Raw genomic sequence first — 20462 nt, forward strand, 5'->3', positions numbered from 1 at the left:
TTTTATAGGTTTTCAATTTTTCTTCATTCTCCACATATTTTTTGTTAAACATTAAGCCCCTTTTATTGTTACAGAGATTGTTGTTTCAGCAATATAGAATGATTACTTACACTTATACTATTTTCGCGCATATTTTTACTTTTTATTTATTTGAAAATTTTAAACTGTGTAAGTTGGGATCAGATTTTAAATTTGTATTGTCTGTCATAGTGATGATGAGTTTTGCTCATTTCTATACCTGACAGAAAGTACTTGTTGAAGAAAAAAAAAAGATACATTAAAATTATATTCGCAAAAATTATTGGCATACTTCGTAAGATCGAATTCGCCAAATCTTTGCTCTGTCCAGAAACAACTGCTTTACGGTTTTATAAATTGCATTGCATTTGAAAGAATATTCTTTAGTTGCACGTTATACACGCTACTTATTCTTATGCTGATTTTTAAACCTCTTCAGTGGTCACAGAGTGAGTTTAGGAGTAATGGTTTGAACATTTTAAAATCTAAACTGTTTCCAATATCAAACTCTGAATCCCTCCTAGGGGCCCAGTAATCAAAGTTCGAACAATATTGAACCCATACTTTATCAGGATGATTGTATAGTCAAATCACATATTTTTTTTTCATCTATATACCAACATAAGTGCATGACTCGATTTCATATTGATATTTTTTTTCTCGATAAAATTTATATGCAGAATATTGGTATTACTAGTAGTTCTTTCCGGTCGTGTTAAATTGATTTTTTTAGTGGTAAAAATACATTTACACTTTATGCTGTGCATGTAAATTACATGCATGCAGTTACTTAAAAAATTAAGAGACAACTACTGGTTTCGTTAATATTCGTTAAACGTCAATTTTCGTGGATTTTGTTGTATATGCGGTCCACGAAACCAAATATCCACTGAAGTAAATCTGATAACAGGTTTTGTTGATATATCCATTGTATAAGAATTTTTGCATCCTCGAAACAGTAAAATATACTTAATCCTTAACTATTTATAGCAACAAACATTAATGAAACTATAGTATGACAAAAATGAAGTTCCCAAAATACAAAGCACCATTTAATCGATAACTCAAACTATAACCGGTCCGTCCTGCTTTTGTTCACACAAAAAAAGGTATTAGAAGCACTTCTTGTGAACAATGCAGGGACCATTTTCATCGTATTCCTCTTTGCTGATCCACATATCTTCGAAAGTGGAGAGAGAACCCAGGATGGATCCTCCAATCCAGGCGGAGTATTTCCTCTCGGGTGGAGCATTGATTTTGACTTTCATAGAGCTTGGAGCCAGTGCTGTGATTTCTTTCTGAATACGATCGGCTATACCTGGAAACATGGTTGAACCTCCAGATAACACAATGTTAGAGTACATGTCTTCATGGATATCCACATCACATTTCATGATACTGTTGTTTATGTGTTCATGGATATTGGAATTCATCACTCCATACATGGATGGCTTAAAAAGAGTCTCTGGACATCTGAACCGCTCGTTGCCAATGGTGATAACCTGGCCATCTGGAAGTTCATAACTTTTCTCCAGAGAAGATGTCACTGATGATGACATCTCATTTTCATAGTCAAGGGCGACGTAGCACAATTTTTCTTTGATGTCACGGACGATTTTTCTTTCAGCAGTTGTTATGAAAGAATATCTACGTTCGGTAAGTAATTTCCCGAGATAATCCGTAAGATGACGTCCAGCGAGATGAAGTTTCAAAACGGCGTGGGGAAAGGAATGACCCTCGTAAATAGGCACTGAGTGGGTGACATCGTTTCCGGAATCGAGTACAAATCCAGTTGTACGACCGGAAGCATACAGAGACAGTACGGCCTGAATAGCAACGTACATGGAAGGGGAATTGAAGGTTTCGAACATGATTTGTGTCATCTTTTCCCTGTTTGCCTTTGGGTTGAGCGGAGCCTCAGTCAGAAGAACAGGGTGTTCTTCTGGGGCCACACGGAGTTCGTTGTAGAAGGTGTGGTGCCAGATCTTCTCCATGTCGTCCCAATTGGTGATGATGCCATGTTCTCTGGGAGGTCTAAGTTTGAGAATTCCTCTCTTAACCTCGGCCTCATCTCCAACATACGTGTCCTTGAACTCCATACCAACCATATTTCCCTGAAATGTAACCAACATTAAAAAAAAATACGATTAAACCAAGATAAAAGTAAGGGAAAACAAAGTTTGTTGGTGTACAATTCCCCCATATAAGTTAGCAAAATAACGAATTACTTTTTGGGCTCTGGAGACTTTACCTGTATTTGAAAAACAATAATGATAACAATTTTTGCATATTTTATAAACATCTTTCAATTATAAATTGATTAATATTACTGTGATATCAACAACTAAAATAAATATTAAAAACAGTAATTAAAAAAGTTTATTTATATTTAATTCTATATTAATTTTTTTTATTTTATCATTTTAATGCATTTTATCATTTATTTATTTTCTTTTATTTTGACATGCGCTAAATTTGAATTACATTAGTTTTGGTTTCGGTTTTTTTAACATACTCAGTATCGTAAGGCATTGCCAATTTGAGACCCCTCTTAATCCATTTATCATCGTATACATTCATATATTTTAGACCGCATGAAATATAAGTATTGCTGAATGTTATGATATATAAACATAAAACCTTAAAACATTCGATACAAGTAACAAAATTATTTTGCAAAATTTAAGAATTCGAGAACAAATCATATGGATGTTAACAGTTTTACATTTATCTGTACAGTGCCTTCGCTAGCGTTTATATTTTGTGTATCTTATGATAATGATAAAATACTTGCAGAAATTACTAAGTATAACAAACAAATCCTTATCTTTACATCTATCGAATATGATTCGATCTATTTCTTATCGGAAACCTATGGATAACCCATGACAGGACTGAAATTGACGGGGCTGAAATCTACACGCCCCGTTTATCGATTGGTCGAATCCTACCGCGACCCTAGAAAACTCACAGACTGCACAAAATAATGATGATGATGTCAGACTCAAATTCCCATAGGAGGCGATTTGGCCGTTTCTTTTAGCGGACGTCCTGATGTACATTAAGTCATTAACAGTAATTTAGTTAATTTAACTTACTTTTTACAATCAGTTTATTAATTTGTTGAAAGAAAGATGTAAACATAAACAATAAAATGCTTTCTTTGATGATTAAGATTATAATAAAAGGTATCGATCATTGCAGAACAAAATTACATAACCCGCATTAGTGGGTTGTACATTTTTTCTGCAATGTCGCCACCTTCATACCCCGCATGAATCACCAAAGAAAGAATTTGTTGCTTAAATAACAACATTTTACATCAGTGAATGTGATGCTATTAATGATATTATAATTGTAACTTGGCATAGCCTACCGTGTGCTTGGGACGACCGACGATGGGTGGGAACACAGCCCTGGGGGCATCGTCACCGGCGAATCCAGCCTTACACATCCCGGATCCATTGTCAATAACCAACGCTGTGACTTTGTCATTATCAGCCATTTTAACTTTGTTTTTTCTTGATCTCGTTTTCGATTTACACAATTCAACATTTCCAAGATTGGTTAAAGAGAGATGCCTAAAAGTAAAAACTTATTAGCATCCGTAGAGTAGGTGTAAGATTAACGAGAAGAATTAGAGTTGTTTTAACAAGAATTTGGACATTTGGTATTAGTGTCATATGCTACTCATGGTTAACTATCAGTCATCGGCAAATACAATGTAGATATGAACATACACTGATTGCAGCAACACTTGTCTGACTTTATCAAGGGCTTTATATTTCATGATTAGTTGAAACCGCATTCATTTCAAAAAATAGACCAGAAAATTTTCAACATTCAATGAACATTGATGAATTTCTATAAACTTAAGCAAATCTGAAAGAAGGTTCATGTTCTTAATATTTGACTGTTGTTTTTGGTGAAAAAACTAGACATGTTCATCTGAAAGTACAACCTCTTGGTAAAATGGCTCTACAAAGAATCATTTAATCCCCAATATTGTAAAATTTTATGTTGTCTTTTTTTAATCCACCATACAGTCTGATTAAAGTCGTTTAAACACACAGTATTGTGATAATCGTGAACAAATTGTCATGTTTTCACTCCGTACCTAATGTAATGTTTGAGAGTATTCAAGTTGAATTAACATATTGATCCATTTTAGAATGCTTTAATATTTACTTGAATAGTAAACACCTGTAAAAAAAAGATATAATAAGCTGCAAAACACGTATATAGTTATAATTTACAAGCAACATATGACGCGGAAAAGCGTTTATCGATTGGTTTATGGCACTTTAAAGATTCCATATAAACAAGCCTAGATCTAAGAGTATCTTAATCAATTAATCCTCGAACGGTTATAATATGATTTACATATTATATTTCAAATTTCAAAATTTAAATTCAAGTTAGAATAGCATTATTACAAAAGTTACATCTAACATATCACAAATATTAAATAATATATTATACACACATTGAAATGTGTTCAATGGATCCCCCAGTAATTCGTTCGGACCTATCTTATTATCTCATGACAACAGGATGTGTTCATTGTATTGTAAATATATAAGTACACGTACTTACTATGTATCAGACGATTGTTTACAGAGATAGTCCGAGTCTACCGAGAAAAAGAAAACACTCAAACAGGATGTTTCGGCCGCTACAGAAGCCGCTTTGTGCCAAATTAAAAGAAATATTTTATTCTGCGCCGCCAAAAAGGCGTTTATTAAACACTTGATATCGAGAACTTTTATATGGAGATATTCTTAATTGTTTCCGAAATTGATATCATTCGCTCCACCACTTCGATCGGAGGACTTGTTTTGTAAGAAACAATAGAAATTATCTAAGTAGAAACATGCAACTTTGTAGGTTTACGTATGTAGTTATTTTCCAACGAGAATAAAAATTGTTTAAAAATGCATTGATGACGTATATATTTATTTTGACGGCCGTCATATAAAATACTTTCTTTACTCGTCACCATTAGTCTTTTACAGTATAAAGAAACAAAAACAAAATACCCCTCCCCCCCAAAAATAACGATACTCGTATCAAAGATAATTAAATAACGAAGACAAATTTTCTTTAACGCTCTATATATTGATCTAAGGGGGCTGGGTGGTCGACATCTGCCTCAATCTTTATCTTAAAAATTTTATTTATCCTTCAAACTTTATAAATGAAATAATATAAAAAGAAAAGTTTTTGATTGTATCCATGAATTTTACGAAGTTGTGGCAATTTTGGCCACGATGCATATTATGGAATGAATATATACAACTTGAGATCAAATTAGGAAAAAACCCGGTTGTACCGGTACATCGGTGACTCCAACCCCTTTACCTTTATGTTACACGAGGGGCCACTAAGCCAAGCAGTTTGCTGAACACCTGAGCGTAATATTAACACTACAAGACTTATTAGATTTGTCTACATAAAAGTCAGATTTATGGTACAAATAAAAAATTCCAGATAATTTAGAGTTATCGAACATTGCTGATAGTCTAGTCTCGGAGATCGTTATCATACTGACCGGGTTGGTTAGTTAACTACGAAAAGCGAATAGTGCCAAAACAAAAATATTTTTATCTCGTAATTACGAGAAAAGATCTCGTTATTACGAGATAATTAACTTGTAATTACGAAAAAAGATCTCGTAATAACGAGTTAATTATCTCGTAATTACGAAAAAAGATCTTATTATTACGAGTTGATATTCTCGTATTTACCAGAAAAGATCTCTACAGATATTCAGATATAAACAGGGATTTCATTATTTATTATACATGTTACAACATACATAATCATATTTTATATACTATCACTTGTAAGTTGCATACTAGTGTATTTGTATTATATTTGAATCAATCAATCAAGTTCATTTCATAATCATTCTGGATAAGCTAATTGTTATTTTAAATGATTTACAACAAACATCACAGATCGGTTCAAAGGTCAACTGGTTAAACAGTAAGTACTAGAAACACTTTCTGTGGACAATGCTGGGACCACTTTCATCGTATTCCTCTTTGCTAATCCACATCCCCTGAAAAGTGGAGAGAGAACCCAGGATGGATCCTCCAATCCAGACGGAGTATTTCCTCTCGGGTGGAGCAATGATCTTGACTTTCATTGAGCTTGGAGTCAGTGTTGTGATTTCTTTTTGCATGCGATCAGCGATACCGGGATACATGGTTGAACCTCCAGACAACACAATGTTAGCGTACAAGTCTTTACGGATGTCCACATCACATTTCATGATACTGTTGTAGGTGGTTTCATGGATTCCTGATAATTCCATGCCAATAAAGGATGGCTGGAATAGAGTCTCGGGACACCTGAATCGCTCGTTGCCAATGGTGATGACCTGACCGTCGGGGAGCTCATAGCTTTTTTCCAGGGATGATGAGGATGCAGCCGTTGCCATCTCATTTTCAAAGTCAAGCGCCACGTAGCACAATTTCTCCTTGATGTCTCTGACGATCTCTCTTTCGGCCGTAGTTTTGAATGAATATCCACGTTCTGTAAGGATGGTCGCTAAATAATCGGTAAGATCACGTCCAGCGAGATCCATTCTTGTGATGGCGTGGGGAAGGGCGTAACCTTCGTAAATGGGTACAGTGTGAGAAACGCCATCTCCTGAATCTAGTACAATTCCAGTTGTTCGACCTGAAGCGTACAGAGACATAACGGCCTGAATAGCGACGTACATGGCGGGAGAATTGAAAGTTTCGAACATGATCTGTGTCATCTTTTCCCTGTTTGCCTTAGGGTTGAGCGGAGCCTCAGTCAGAAGAACAGGGTGTTCTTCTGGGGCCACACGGAGTTCGTTGTAGAAGGTGTGGTGCCAGATCTTCTCCATGTCGTCCCAGTTGGTGACGATGCCATGTTCTATGGGGTACTTGAGGGTGAGGATACCTCGTTTGCTCTGAGCCTCATCTCCGACATAGCTATCCTTTTGTCCCATACCAACCATCACCCCCTGGAAAATAAGGATATTCATGTATTATTTAATATAAACAATTTAGAATTTTTTTTCTTTTCCTTTATTTTTGATTAATGAACAAACCCTATCAGAGTAAAATGATTTAGATTTATAAATTCCGTCATAAAAATTCAGTTTTCTTACAGTCAACATTCATTTGCGGTTTACCAGTATCAAATTACCATAAACTGAATCATTAACACTGTGTTATGTAATTAAATAGTTTATTTAATTGTTCAATCAGATTGCTTTATGAAACATGAGCTACTAGATGAAATGCCAATATTATTAACTTTTTTATTTTATTGTTTTCGGTAAATAATGAAATAGAATACGTGAAAAGTATGCTAAGCGGTTTCCGTTAACGCTGCATTACAAAAAACGATTTTATCCCTTTGGTTGTATGTTACCTATTATACGAACATAGGGATGACATGGTTTCAACTTACATCAGTTATTAGAATGTACATACCGTATGCCTGGGTCGACCAATAATGGAGGGAAACACAGCCCTTGGAGCATCGTCTCCGGCGAATCCAGCCTTGCACATCCCGGATCCATTGTCAATAACTAAAGCTGCAACATCGTCATTCATCATTTCGAAATTATTCAAATTCTCCACACTTCTTTCCAATAGTTAAGTTCCAGTTTATTGTAATGCTTAACTTATGATGGCTGCTTGTATTTATATGCCATAAGGCTTTTGATCACGTGCTTCTGTTTTCATGATCCAATACCATATTAAGACAACAGAATGGAGCGCTGTTTGTGATTTTTACCTTTTTTGGAAGTTCAGTTTATAAGTCAACCAGGCTTTATCAGAATCATAATTAAAAATAAACCATAATGTATGAAGCATGAAACAACGCAAGATAAGATAATTTCATTTAAGCCTTTATCGACTCTTAACAATTTAATCACAAAACAGAACAAAACGATTGAATTTTTTTTTTTATAAACCTTCAAAAAAAAAAAAAAAATATATATATATATATATATATATATATATATATATATATATATATATATATATATATATATATATATATATATATGAAGAAAAAAATATGTCAATTTGAAAAGTTGAAAAGGTTTGTTGAATAATTCAGGATTGTTTCATTATTGAAATCTTCATTTAAAAAAATGAATTTAAAAAAATACAAAATAAAATTAGAGCAGAGCAAAGTATATCTAAATTCGTGTAGTAAAATCAATACATGTATGTATATACCACACTTTAATTGTTGATTCAGGTACGTGTATTTTCTTACATATATTAGTAATGTTGAAATGTATAGAAATGACGACATTCTTCAAAACCAAATCCAAATAAGGTATCTACATTTATGAAGAGGTCTCCGTTCTAGACCGAACTATTTTTAGACTTGACACACTCGGGACAGGTATAGTACTAATCTCTCGACTGCTTGCGCAAGTCGTGTTTTAATAAACTTTTTTTTCAAACTGATAAGGTTATATATATATATATATATATATATATATATATATATATATATATATATATATATATATATATATATATATAATTTTGGAGAGGGTTTGTTTTGTTTTTTGATTTTGTTTTTTTCTGGGGTTTATTTTTTTTGGGGGGGGGGGTTTATTTATCCATTCATTTATGTATTTATTTGGTATTTCTTACTATTTTCGAACAAAGATTAATCAAGGTATCGTTATTTATTTTGTGTTTGCTACGCTACAGGCTGTTATCAGGGGAAAGGGTTTATATGCTATACTTATTGATTTTTTATTTAACGATTTGTATACGACTATGTTAAAAAACAGTAACTTTGATTCAATTCGTTTCTCTGCTTTAAAATGTTTAAATGTCCGGTTGTAAATCTGTTTCAAGATCACAGTACAAAAGAATTATTTTTTATAATAATACTTATGATATTCAAAAGGCTATCCAGTATATATATATATCTGCATTTACAGCGTGTTCATGACCTCATACTGACCTGATTCTAATGTAAACATTGCTTATTGAACGCGGAATGTGTAAAGGTATATATCAATGTACTGGAAGAGGTATAGAAAAAACAACTAACGATGAACACGGGTACTCCGCAGCAGATTTAAGTAGATGAAAAAAGCTATCAAAACAACTTTCCTGCCAAAAAGAAACTTGGTTTATTAATTATATTATATAAATTTACAACAGATCCAATATTTTAGTCGGCGAATAAGGTTGAGAACCACGCCCCTTCTCTCTCAGGACAGCCAAATGAACAACATTGAGAATAATAATGATGTTCCCCCTCATCAAAATATATGCATATATTTCTATAATCGAATAAGGGATATTCTCCTTCAAGTGTCAAAGATCAATAAGAAGTATATTCCCCCATCCCCTTTCCCAGCAAGGCTCATTCTAAAAAAAATGTTCTAAATCAAAATTATTTAAAATTTCAATAACCGTTGTGAAAACGAAGAGTAACAACGACAACAACATAAAACAAAAAAAGTTGTAAAACAAATTTCACGATCCTTGCTAGGGTTTATGGACGAACTTATGTATGTTTATTCGTTTATTAGAATCAATTTTGAGAAAAAAATGTATTTGAACCCTGACCAATTAAATCATAGGTTAAAATGCCCAATACTTCTCTGCTTTCTCTTGATTTATGTCGGCTGTCTGCAGAACCTTAGCAAGTCTAGACTAACAAACGTTATCACTTACATTCTTTTATTTTTGAAAAACGCGAAGATTAAAGTCTTGTCAGTTTCTATACAGCTGTGAATTACAATCAATTTCCATAAGAAATATAGTGAATTATACTTAGTAAATGTAAATATTGAGGGATAACTCTCAATGGAAATAGTTGATATTACATGTACATGCAATTTTACATTTAAAAAATATTCTTTTTAGATATTGACCCCCTACATATAATGAAATTGCTAACATTGTAAGTACAACTCAAAACAAAGGAATGATGCATTTTAATTTATTAAGACAACAAGTTTATTTTAGGTGTTGTTTATTATCTGGACAGTTACCATTGTTAATTTTTATACATTGTATATTGCGTAAATTTTTTGTCTAATTGATGAGGCAATATCTCTCAAATGTGTTTCAAACCATCTTGGTCAGTCTTATTGCTTATATATCCCAAATCCTACAAGTGTCAAAGATCAATTAACACCACGACTGATCCTAAATGTTTTAAAAGAGTATTAAGTACATGTATTAAAAACACTTTCTGTGGACAATGCTGGACCGCTTTCATCGTATTCCTCTTTACTGATCCACATCGCTTTATAGTTGCTTAGAGAACCCACGATTGAGCCACCAATCCAAACACTATATTTCCTCTCAGGCGGAGCATTGATCTTGACTTTCATTGAGCTCGGTGCTAAAGCCGTGATTTCTTTTTGCATGCGATCAGCTATTCCTGGAAACATGGTGGTACCACCAGATAACACAATGCTTGCATATAAATCTTTACGGATGTCCACACCACATTTCATGATACTGTTGTAGGTGGTTTCATGGATTCCTGATAATTCCATGCCAATAAAGGATGGCTGGAATAGAGTCTCGGGACACCTGAATCGCTCGTTGCCAATGGTGATGACCTGACCGTCGGGGAGCTCATAGCTTTTTTCCAGGGATGATGAGGATGAAGCAGTTGCCATCTCACTTTCAAAGTCAAGCACCACGTAGCACAATTTCTCCTTGATGTCTCTGACGATTTCTCTTTCGGCCGTAGTTGTGAATGAATATCCACGTTCGGTGAGGATGGTCATTAAGTAATCGGTAAGATCACGTCCAGCGAGATCCATTCTCGTGATGGCGTGGGGAAGGGCGTAACCTTCGTAAATGGGTACTGTGTGAGAAACGCCATCTCCTGAATCTAGTACAATTCCAGTTGTTCGACCTGAAGCATACAGAGACAGTATGGCCTGAATAGCGACGTACATGGCAGGGGAATTGAAAGTTTCGAACATGATCTGTGTCATCTTTTCCCTGTTTGCCTTAGGGTTGAGCGGAGCCTCAGTCAGAAGAACAGGGTGTTCTTCTGGGGCCACACGGAGTTCGTTGTAGAAGGTGTGGTGCCAGATCTTCTCCATGTCGTCCCAGTTGGTGACGATGCCATGTTCTATGGGGTACTTGAGGGTGAGGATACCTCGTTTGCTCTGAGCCTCATCTCCGATGTAGCTATCCTTTTGTCCCATACCAACCATCACCCCCTGTAAAGGAAGATCGTAATGTCAAAGATTGTTTTAATACTCTTACTTGAGGTTTAATTTAATTAAAAGTTTAAACAGAAGGTGTAAATTGATATGCATAAAATTTCCAGTTAAAATATGTCCCCCAAAAATAGGACTTTTACTATGATAATTTTTTTTGAGTTTACCAGTTTAATATTATAAAAAGGTTTATTTGTCAAAAAGAGTGATATCAAAGGAATCAAAACAAATACCTTCAGAGCAGCAAAGAAAACGACACCTTCCTTACCCGTGTATTACATGAAGCATTCAAATTAGTTCATTGTTTGGGACGTAACTTTATATCATATTCTATTTTATTCAACGTTATACATGTATATTATTTCCATTTTACTAATAAAGTCTTCATTTCAGGAGAGAAAAAAAGCAGAGTCAGAAACAGCAAAACGTCCTTTCGTATTTTCAGTGACTGGGTTAAAAGAAGCTTCATTATTTGACTCTGCATCTTTCTGTACATGAAATCATGCGTTTGGATCGTTTGCAATGTTTAAAGGTAAGAACTCAACATACCGTATGCCTGGGTCGACCAATAATGGAGGAAAACACAGCCCTGGGAGCATCGTCTCCGGCGAATCCAGCCTTACACATCCCGGATCCAATGTCAATTACTAACGCGGCAAAATCGTCATCCTCCATTATGAAATCATTCTAACAGGCGGTTTTTTTTCTCTTCTTTGTAATCACTAATTACAAATCCAAGTTCAAACAGGTTCATGTTTAGTTTAATTGTAGTGCTCAACATTCCTTTAGCTTCTTGTATTTATATGCCGTCGAATATTTGAGGACGTGTTCAACTACACATTAGGCAGAAATTAACCCGGGTAGTCCTCTATACACGTATTGACTTTAAAGGAAGTCCAGAGTAAGACGATCAGACAAGCTATAGTAATATATGATATACCAGAGTCATATTTAAAAATAACTCACCAAGTGTTAACCGTTGACCAACACAGGATAAAGCTTTACCAAACCAGTCATGTCATTAAACAGACTTGTCTCGAACGTAATTATGAACACAATTACATGTACTGTTGCCTTTTCCGGTTATTGTCCATGAGCATAATGTTATCAGGTGAAATGTATGGTGTTCCGTTGGGGCCACTTCGACCTTCTCATTTTCGCCTTTAGGATGAAGATGCGAAGGCGAAGGTTCAAAGGAGAAAGTGCAAAGTCTGAAGTTGCTAAGACGAAGGATTTGTACTGCTATTGTCTTTTACTAATTAACAATTTTTAATTGTCAATGAGTCCATGACTAATTATAGTCATGGACTTATTGACAATTAAAAATTGTTAATTAGTAAAAGACATTATTGCTACTTCGTCTTTACACTTTCGCCATCGCCTTTTAACGTGTCATTGTCGGTGTTAATGTGTATGAAGCTCTTTATTGTTTACAGATAATTTTAGCTATAAAAATCGTTATGATTCAAGCATGTACGTTTCATATTGCCTTGGTTACTTTAGGGGGTCGTTGATAGCACTGATGACAATATCAAGCTTATTAGATATTGTTGAGTCGCTTCACGATTCGTTTGTGAGGTTCCTGATGCCACTTTTGTATGGCTGGTGGGGTTTTGTGGGATTTTTATGCTTGAAAATTAAATTTCTTAACAACATGACCAACATTGATAATGATCAAATTGGTCAATTTTTTTATTATATCTTGATTTTTTGGGATTCAGTACTTCCGCGTTGGATTGTCTTAACATTTAATAATTGAATTTTTGAAATTCTTAATTAAATAAACATAATTTCCCAAATTTGAGAAATTACAATCATTTTTTCTCTGTCGCCACAAATAAGTAAATATTTTCATTGATACATCGATGCAGTTAATTGAATCTTGAAAGTAAGCTAGAAAACTTTTCACTACAAGTATTTATGTTTGAATTTTAAAAATCACAGGGAGAAAGTGTAGGTTGGTCTCATATCTCTCATTCTCATAAATATCAGTGCATTTATTGTAATGACGACACAACAGCTTGAATGATAGAGCCATTTTAACATTTAGGCTAAGATGACGCAATCTATGCGTATTTTACTCGAAAACAGCGCCAATAATCATGCTGCAACGTCGTCTACGGCCATTTTAAATGTTTTTTATTATTTATATATTTTTTTGGTATCAAGTTTAACCAATTACACCCAAGATAAATTCCAAAAATGGTATTAAGATGTAAGTAGAAGTCGTCGTTCTAGATCAATTTTAAGACTTGACACAATACTAGCATAAGCATGTCGTTATATACATACACAGCAGTAATATGTTATCGCCATCTTAAATTTTTTTTTAACTCATAGAAATAATAAATGGCTCTAATATCGATCGAAAATCTCAAACAGATAACAGTCCTGTGTTCGGGTTTTGTTTCCCGTTGGTTTTCACCCGAAAGTGTCATCAGGATTTCGATGATTATCTCACTGAGCATACCTTGGCCTGCTTATACAAAGTGTAATTTACTTTCAATCTAAAGTTAAAAATCATTACATTACATAATTTTGCATGTAATAATTTTAAACTTTAGATTTAAAATTATTGAAGGACAAAGGAGCGGATATTTGTAGGTTGTGCCTGTTATCCAATCCCTATTGAAAATATTCAATAAAATACGTTAAAAATCAATCCGGAATGTGAATCTGTGGCGAGTTTCACTACATCTTATTGACGTGTTCGATCGTAAAAATAAAGATAAATACTGAATGTTTGGAAAGGGTAGGAGTTCTAATGCTAAATATTTACTTGACAAATAAAGCAAGACTTTATCTACTAATGGTAATATATATTTTTTAATTAATTGACCAGAATGTACAGGAATTAAAAATGGACTTTTTTAAAGCTCCTATAATTTATTTTTGATAATGGTACATTTTCTTGAGATTGTGATTCTTTATAAAATATTTACATCCATCGAGTTTAATTCCCTCTATTTCTTATGGAACTTAATTCATAACTTTATAGAAATATAAAATCAGCCAGGTTGAAATATGTATACACGCCCCGTTTATTGATTGGTCGAAACCTATACAGCGACCTAAGAAAAATCAGACTGCACGAAATGATCATGATAATGTCAGTCTAAAATTCCCATATGAGACGATTTGGCCGGGGTTTTTTTGGCTAACGTACTGATGTAAATTAACAACAATTTGGTAAATTTTTCTGACCTTTTTACGATCGATTTATTAATTTGTTAAAAGAAAAATGCAAATATAAACAATAAAATGCTTTCTTTGATGATTCATGCGGGTTATGAAGGTAGCTATCATTGCAGAAAAAGTGTATTTTTTCTGCTATGTCGCCATCTTCATATCCCGCATAAATCACCAGCGAAAGAATTTTTTTGTTTAAATAATAAACGGACTTAATAACAAAAAAACACAACTATATTGCAATAAAAAAGACTTTGAGTGATACATCTATGCAGTGTAAATTGATAGCGTTTTACAAAAATATAAAAGAAACTTTAACAAATATTTGAAATTTTAAACAATATGAAAATTATGAAAACTGGTTTATGTGAGTGTATGTCGAAAAACTTGTACAATATTCATTTTTTACCCCCCAAAAATGCATACATGTACCTTTGAATCGTAACAGCAATACCCCACCCCCTTTTTTTTTCTTTCGAATGCAAGTACCACTTACAATGACACTTGTGATAAGGACAATAATCGATAATTGTTATAAACCACCATGACGTAAACATCTAAATATAAGTGAGATTTTCAAAAAAGTATTTATTATTCAAAACTGGTACTATCCATAATTTAAGTAATTGCTGAAACACGACCTCTCCCTAACCAACATTGCACAGCGTTTAAACTGTTCGTCGTCTGGTGTCATCTTCTCCATAAGACATCGTTTGGCCACGAGAGTCTCTGGTTCAGAGGTAATGGCTGCCGGGCTAGTACCGGTCGGGTCGGTGTGAATCCATGCCGACTTAAAAAATCAATGATTTCCTGGCCCGCCGGACCCGTTTTGAGCCACATCCATTCCATTAACACAGCTCTAACGTCGACGTTTTTGAAGAACTTCTGTCCTCCTTTAAACACCCTGTTCTCATATCCTTCCACGTCCATTTTTATAATTACTTTTTTCAAATCAAAACCCGGAAGTTCGAGGAGGTCGTCTAGAGTTGCAGTTTGAACATCGCCATAGCTACCGGAAACACGACTTCCTCTGACTTTGTTTGGGTTTTTGTCTTTTGCCACAAACGTCCCTCCAATATTGCCTTTATCTACGCCAAGGGACACAACCTCACGGACATCAGACAGAGCATTATATACTAACTGCACATTATCAAAACGATTTGTTTGTACTGTTGCACACATGCGCTGAATGTTTATAGATAAAGCATCAACTGATACGACTTTCCTGCCGAATTTAGCCACCGCCATTGAATATACACCGAGATTGGCACCAAGATCTAAGAACTGCAAGTCTAGATCTTGTCTAAGAAAGGTTAGGACTAGTTCTATGTAACCCCCTTCCCAGGAACCATGTTTGTGAATACTATTACTAACGTGAATGTCATTCTTTGGGTTATGAATGAAGATTGGGAGTGACCCAGCCGAAGTTCGAAGAACAGCCTGCATAAATTTAGGCAGAGCTTTACAAGTGTGATCGTCCCTGGTCCATTGCTGAGCGTTCCTTGCGTACAATCGAAGTATTTGTGGAGCTGGTGTTGTGATAGCCTTTGTTATTAGAGAGTTTTGGGTAGAATTTCTAATCGCTGCTTTGATTTTCTGGGCGACAGGTTTTTCAGTTGAAAAACTCCCGTTTCGATTTCCTTTAAATGAAGTTCCAACACCTTTTTCAGTATTTGGGACACTGGTACTTAATCTTAATTTTGAAACGCTTGTATTTAAATTTTGCTTAGTTTCTTCAGATGTCCCTCCTTTGAATATTCGGATTCCAGCATTCAATATCGTCTGACCGTGGTGTAACACATTAATATTAGTCTCCTTTTCAATATTGCACAAAAACCATCCAAATGTAAAAGCACAAATCATCAAAAAGGCTTTCCAGAATTTATCCAATTCCATTCTATAGAAGCTTCAAGTAACTAATTAACTGACCTAATAAGTTGCAGTTTTAACTTAGAATTAATTAGATTTCCCAATCGACTTAATCCGAATTGAAACATAATTGAATAGACACACGGCACAACGATTTCATAGTTAAAATGCTGAAGAGATTAAGTGTGAAAATATCCACTTCCTTGTTAATGTAAAATAGGATACATAGATTTTTCCTTCCAATGATGGCATTTCCGGACGCTTCTTTTTGAAAGAAGACAAGTGTATTAATGAGGAACACTTGATCACAAAAGAAACTAAACTAAACACAAGGCCACTTACATCGACTAAAAATCCTACAGGGTTAAAATGGATTTAAATCCCCAGTCATGCTCCGACTTGATTATATATTAACCCTCATTGACCAATCTCTCAAACCTTCTGCCAGTATACCCTTTAAAGCATTCTCCGTTAATTATTATTGACCCATGCGCTCTTTTCTATGTACAGTCCCATTGTGCCAAACAATAGCGGGGATTATATCAATAGGTATCTACCTGTTGTGTAGCAATTAGATGCCAGCTAGTTGTATTTGCTATCAACAACTTTCCAAGTATGAACAATTCAATTTCTATCGATTTTTTTTTTACTTTCTGATGATATTTGTCAATTGTTTTTACTTATTTTGGAAGCCCTACTCAACATTTTTAAGAGCGAGAAGGTTAGAATAGGTTGTTGCCTGCTGCTGAATCCTATTCAATTTTAAATATAAGTGTAAAATCATTTCACTGCTTGGTTTTTTACTTTTCGAAAAACCTTAACCCGTAAATGTGTTGTGTGTGTTTATTTTCTTAAGAATTATTCAATCGTAATCTGGTAATATATAGATCTATAAAATAAAAATCTCGAATAAGGTCTTCATCAAATCGTAGAATTGATTTATATCAATTTTCCTGATGTAATAGATATCCATTCATGAAATGAAAAGAGAAGAACATGATTTGATTTGTACATATTTTTTTGTGTAAATTACACAAGTGGATTGGAAACAAGTTCTTACAACTTACATGTCCCTCTCCTAATGATAATATATATACAGTTGTCATGGTATATATTAAGCTTATCATTAGGAGAGGGACATGTAAGTTGTAAGAAGTTGTTTCCAATCCTCTTGTGTAATTTACACAATGAAGAAGAACATGAATTTTTGATAGCTGATTTTAAGGTTTTCAGTAAATAAACAACATTGAATGATTTATCTGTTTATAAATGCGGATAGCTAGGTAACAATGAAAATGAAATGAACCAAATTAAAATGCCTGATAACATGAGAAGCCAGGCATTTTGCATCTTGAACTTTTCTGAAGAGTTATCTTATTATATTATTCTAAAAACTATACCTTTTCATTTCACTTTTTGCTCGTGTGATTTTGAAATAACGTTTAGAGTATACACTCAATGAAATTAAAAATATAATTATTTTCAAGTGTTTTAAAGACAACATTCGTTTATCAAAAAAGCCCTTATACTTGAGCCTATGTAAAAAGTAGTTAAGAATTTCAGTTTGATTTCTTGTTAGAGTGTTAAATTACCATGCTTACTTACGAAATTTTCCATTTGAATGGCTTTCCTGGTTTGTCAACTTGACTTTGTCAATATCACTTTCGGGTACGATTACTCTGTAAAAAGAGAAATAACTCTCACCAAACTAAATTACTAATGTTAAACCAGTGTCACAGAAATGAGAGAGAGAGAGAGAGAGAGAGAGAGAGAGAGAAATAGAGAGAGAGAGAGAGAGAGAGAGAGAGAGAGAGAGAGAGAGAGAGAGAGAGAGAGAGAGAGAGAGAGAGTCCGGTTCATATAAACATTTTGCATATTTGTTTTTCTTGTCGAAAGATATTATTTAATAAACCCAAACAAATATTTTAAAATTGAAAGTAAATATCTCTTCCGGGAGGTAACAGAGTCTGCAATTATTATCATTCTTTACATCCTTCCGAAGTGAAACGTCCTCCCTTTTTCAAATATATTTTTTCTACCTTTCTTTTGGAAAAAAAATTGCATTATTGTATTGTATTGTTTATTGGTCAACAGCTATACAGCTCACAGCCATACACATGAGAATTGATATTAACATTAATATAATTGTAAACGGAAAAAGGAAACTTCAGTTTATACATGGAGTTTTCTGATGACAAAATAATTCTAAATATATTTACCTAAAATGCACAATTCTTAAACATTTTGTGAAGACAATGGGGGGGGGGGGCACAGTGATAAATTTCAACAGTTTAGGGTCCATAGGGTGAATTACATGACATTTTATTTCGTTGATTTTTCTCCGTCTAACAGGTTATCCATATACATGTCCTTTTTTTTACTTTGTTAATAATGGATTTTATTTTATTTCAGAAAGTCTAGATTTGGAATGAGTAGGTATTAACAGTTGTCCAATATCATTATGGTTTGTGGGCCAGAAGTTTCGACTAAACTTATCAATATCAAGTTTTATTAAAATAAAAACCAAACAGTTAGAAAGCAGGTCAAACTTTTGTATAAATGAGGAGAAGCTATTAAATTGTGCAATTGCTTCACTAATTTTATAAACTGCCTTTTTGACACAGTAAGTATGTAACTAATTGTTTATTATAGCTACGTTGTGCCTATACAATATGTAATACATAGTATATGTCTAGAAAAATCGTAATTTGCACCCGGCCCCTTGGACCTTTAAGTCACTTCATATATACAACTGCAACTTGAATCGTTAATGCATGAATGATTCAAATTTATATAACATTAACTCTTAACATCGATAAGTTACATTTCTGATATACAATATTTTAACACATTCACTTTTGAATACTAGTATTATTTTTTCCTGAGTTGGTAAGCAGAGTTTATGAATCTAACAGTTTATAATTGGCACATAACTGAAAAAACTGACTGGCAATTAATATGTACATGTACATTGTAGCATTGCATCATGCACATGTACATTGTACATTGTAATATTGCATCATTGTTCTCATGTACCATATGTTAAAATGGTGTGGAAAGAACAAATGAGCGCTCCTTTAATTACAATACGCTTATAGCACTCCTTTACGATACACTTATAGCACTCCTTTACAATACACTTATAGCGCTCCTTTACGATTTGCTTTTAGCACTCCTTTACGATACACTTGTAGCGCTCCTTTACGATACATTAATAGTGCATCTTTACGATACACTTATAGCGCTCCTTTACGATACACTTACAATGCTCCTTTACTATACGCTTATAGCGCTCCTTTACGATACACTTATAGTGCTCCTTTACGAAACGCTTATAGCACTCCTTTACGATACGCTTATAGAGCTCATTTACGATACATTTATAGTGCTTCTTTACGATACACTTATAGCGCTCCTTTACGATACTCTTACAGCACTCCTTTACGATACGCTTATAGCACTCCTTTACGATATATTTATAGTGCTTATTTACGATACACTTATAGCAATCCTTTACGATACACTTATAGCACCTCTTTACCATACACTTATAGCACTCCTTTACGATACGCTTATAGCACAGCCACTCCTTTACGATACGCTCATAGCACTCCTTTACGATAGGCTTATAGCGCTCCTTTACGATACGCTTTTAGCTTTCCTTTACGATACCCTTATAGCACTCCTTTACGATACTCTTATAGCACTCCTTTAAGATACGCTAATAGCGCTCCTTTACGATACGCTTATAGCACTCCTTCACGATACACTTATAGCGCTCCTTTATGATACACTAATAGTGCTTCTTTACGATACACTTATAGCGCTCCTTTACGATACACTTATAATGCTCCTTTACGATACGCTTACAGTGCTTCTTTACGGTACGCTTATAACACTCCTTTACGGTACGTTTATAGCACTCCTTTACGATACACTTATAGCGCTCCTTTACGATACGCTTATAGCGCTCCTTTACGATACATTTATAGTGCTCCTTTACGATACACTTATAGAGCTCCTTTTCGATACACTTATAGCGCTCCTTTACAATACTCTTATAGCGCTCCTTTACGATACACTTATAGCACTCCTTTACGATACACTTATAGAGCTCCTTTACGATACACTTATAGCGCTCCTTTACAATACTCTTATAGCGCTCCTT

General features: G+C 34.2%; 3 protein-coding genes across 6 annotated transcripts; all 3 read right to left on the bottom strand.

The window, feature by feature from the left end:
* Window positions 1-25: 25 nt before the first annotated feature.
* On the bottom strand, window positions 26-12352 carry LOC128187179 (actin-5-like). Of its 4 annotated transcripts, none has more exons than XM_052857435.1 (3): window positions 12203-12352; window positions 3395-3599; window positions 26-2132 (listed from the first exon to the last, which is right to left on the bottom strand). In XM_052857435.1, exons 2-3 carry the CDS (start codon window positions 3521-3523, stop codon window positions 1131-1133), a joined length of 1131 nt encoding a protein of 376 aa, XP_052713395.1. In that variant the 5' UTR covers window positions 3524-3599; window positions 12203-12352; the 3' UTR covers window positions 26-1130. The 4 variants fall into 4 exon arrangements, with proteins under 4 accessions (XP_052713395.1, XP_052713394.1, XP_052713393.1 ...); XM_052857434.1 differs by lacking the exon at window positions 12203-12352 and adding an exon at window positions 4611-4748; XM_052857433.1 differs by lacking the exon at window positions 12203-12352 and adding an exon at window positions 4615-4729.
* Window positions 5801-12208, bottom strand: LOC128187186 (actin-2-like). The gene is made up of 3 exons (XM_052857444.1): window positions 11786-12208; window positions 10495-11236; window positions 5801-6753 (listed from the first exon to the last, which is right to left on the bottom strand). Exons 1-3 carry the CDS (start codon window positions 11909-11911, stop codon window positions 6014-6016), a joined length of 1608 nt encoding a protein of 535 aa, XP_052713404.1. The 5' UTR covers window positions 11912-12208; the 3' UTR covers window positions 5801-6013.
* A 2641-nt stretch (window positions 12353-14993) lies between the features above and the next one.
* On the bottom strand, window positions 14994-16708 carry LOC128187180 (uncharacterized). The gene has a single exon (XM_052857437.1). It carries the CDS (start codon window positions 16319-16321, stop codon window positions 15116-15118), a length of 1206 nt encoding a protein of 401 aa, XP_052713397.1. The 5' UTR covers window positions 16322-16708; the 3' UTR covers window positions 14994-15115.
* Between the last annotated feature and the right edge of the window lie 3754 nt (window positions 16709-20462).

Source organism: Crassostrea angulata, chromosome 6 (genome assembly GCF_025612915.1).
Source record: "Crassostrea angulata isolate pt1a10 chromosome 6, ASM2561291v2, whole genome shotgun sequence".
NCBI classification, from domain to species: Eukaryota; Metazoa; Mollusca; class Bivalvia; order Ostreida; family Ostreidae; genus Magallana; species Magallana angulata.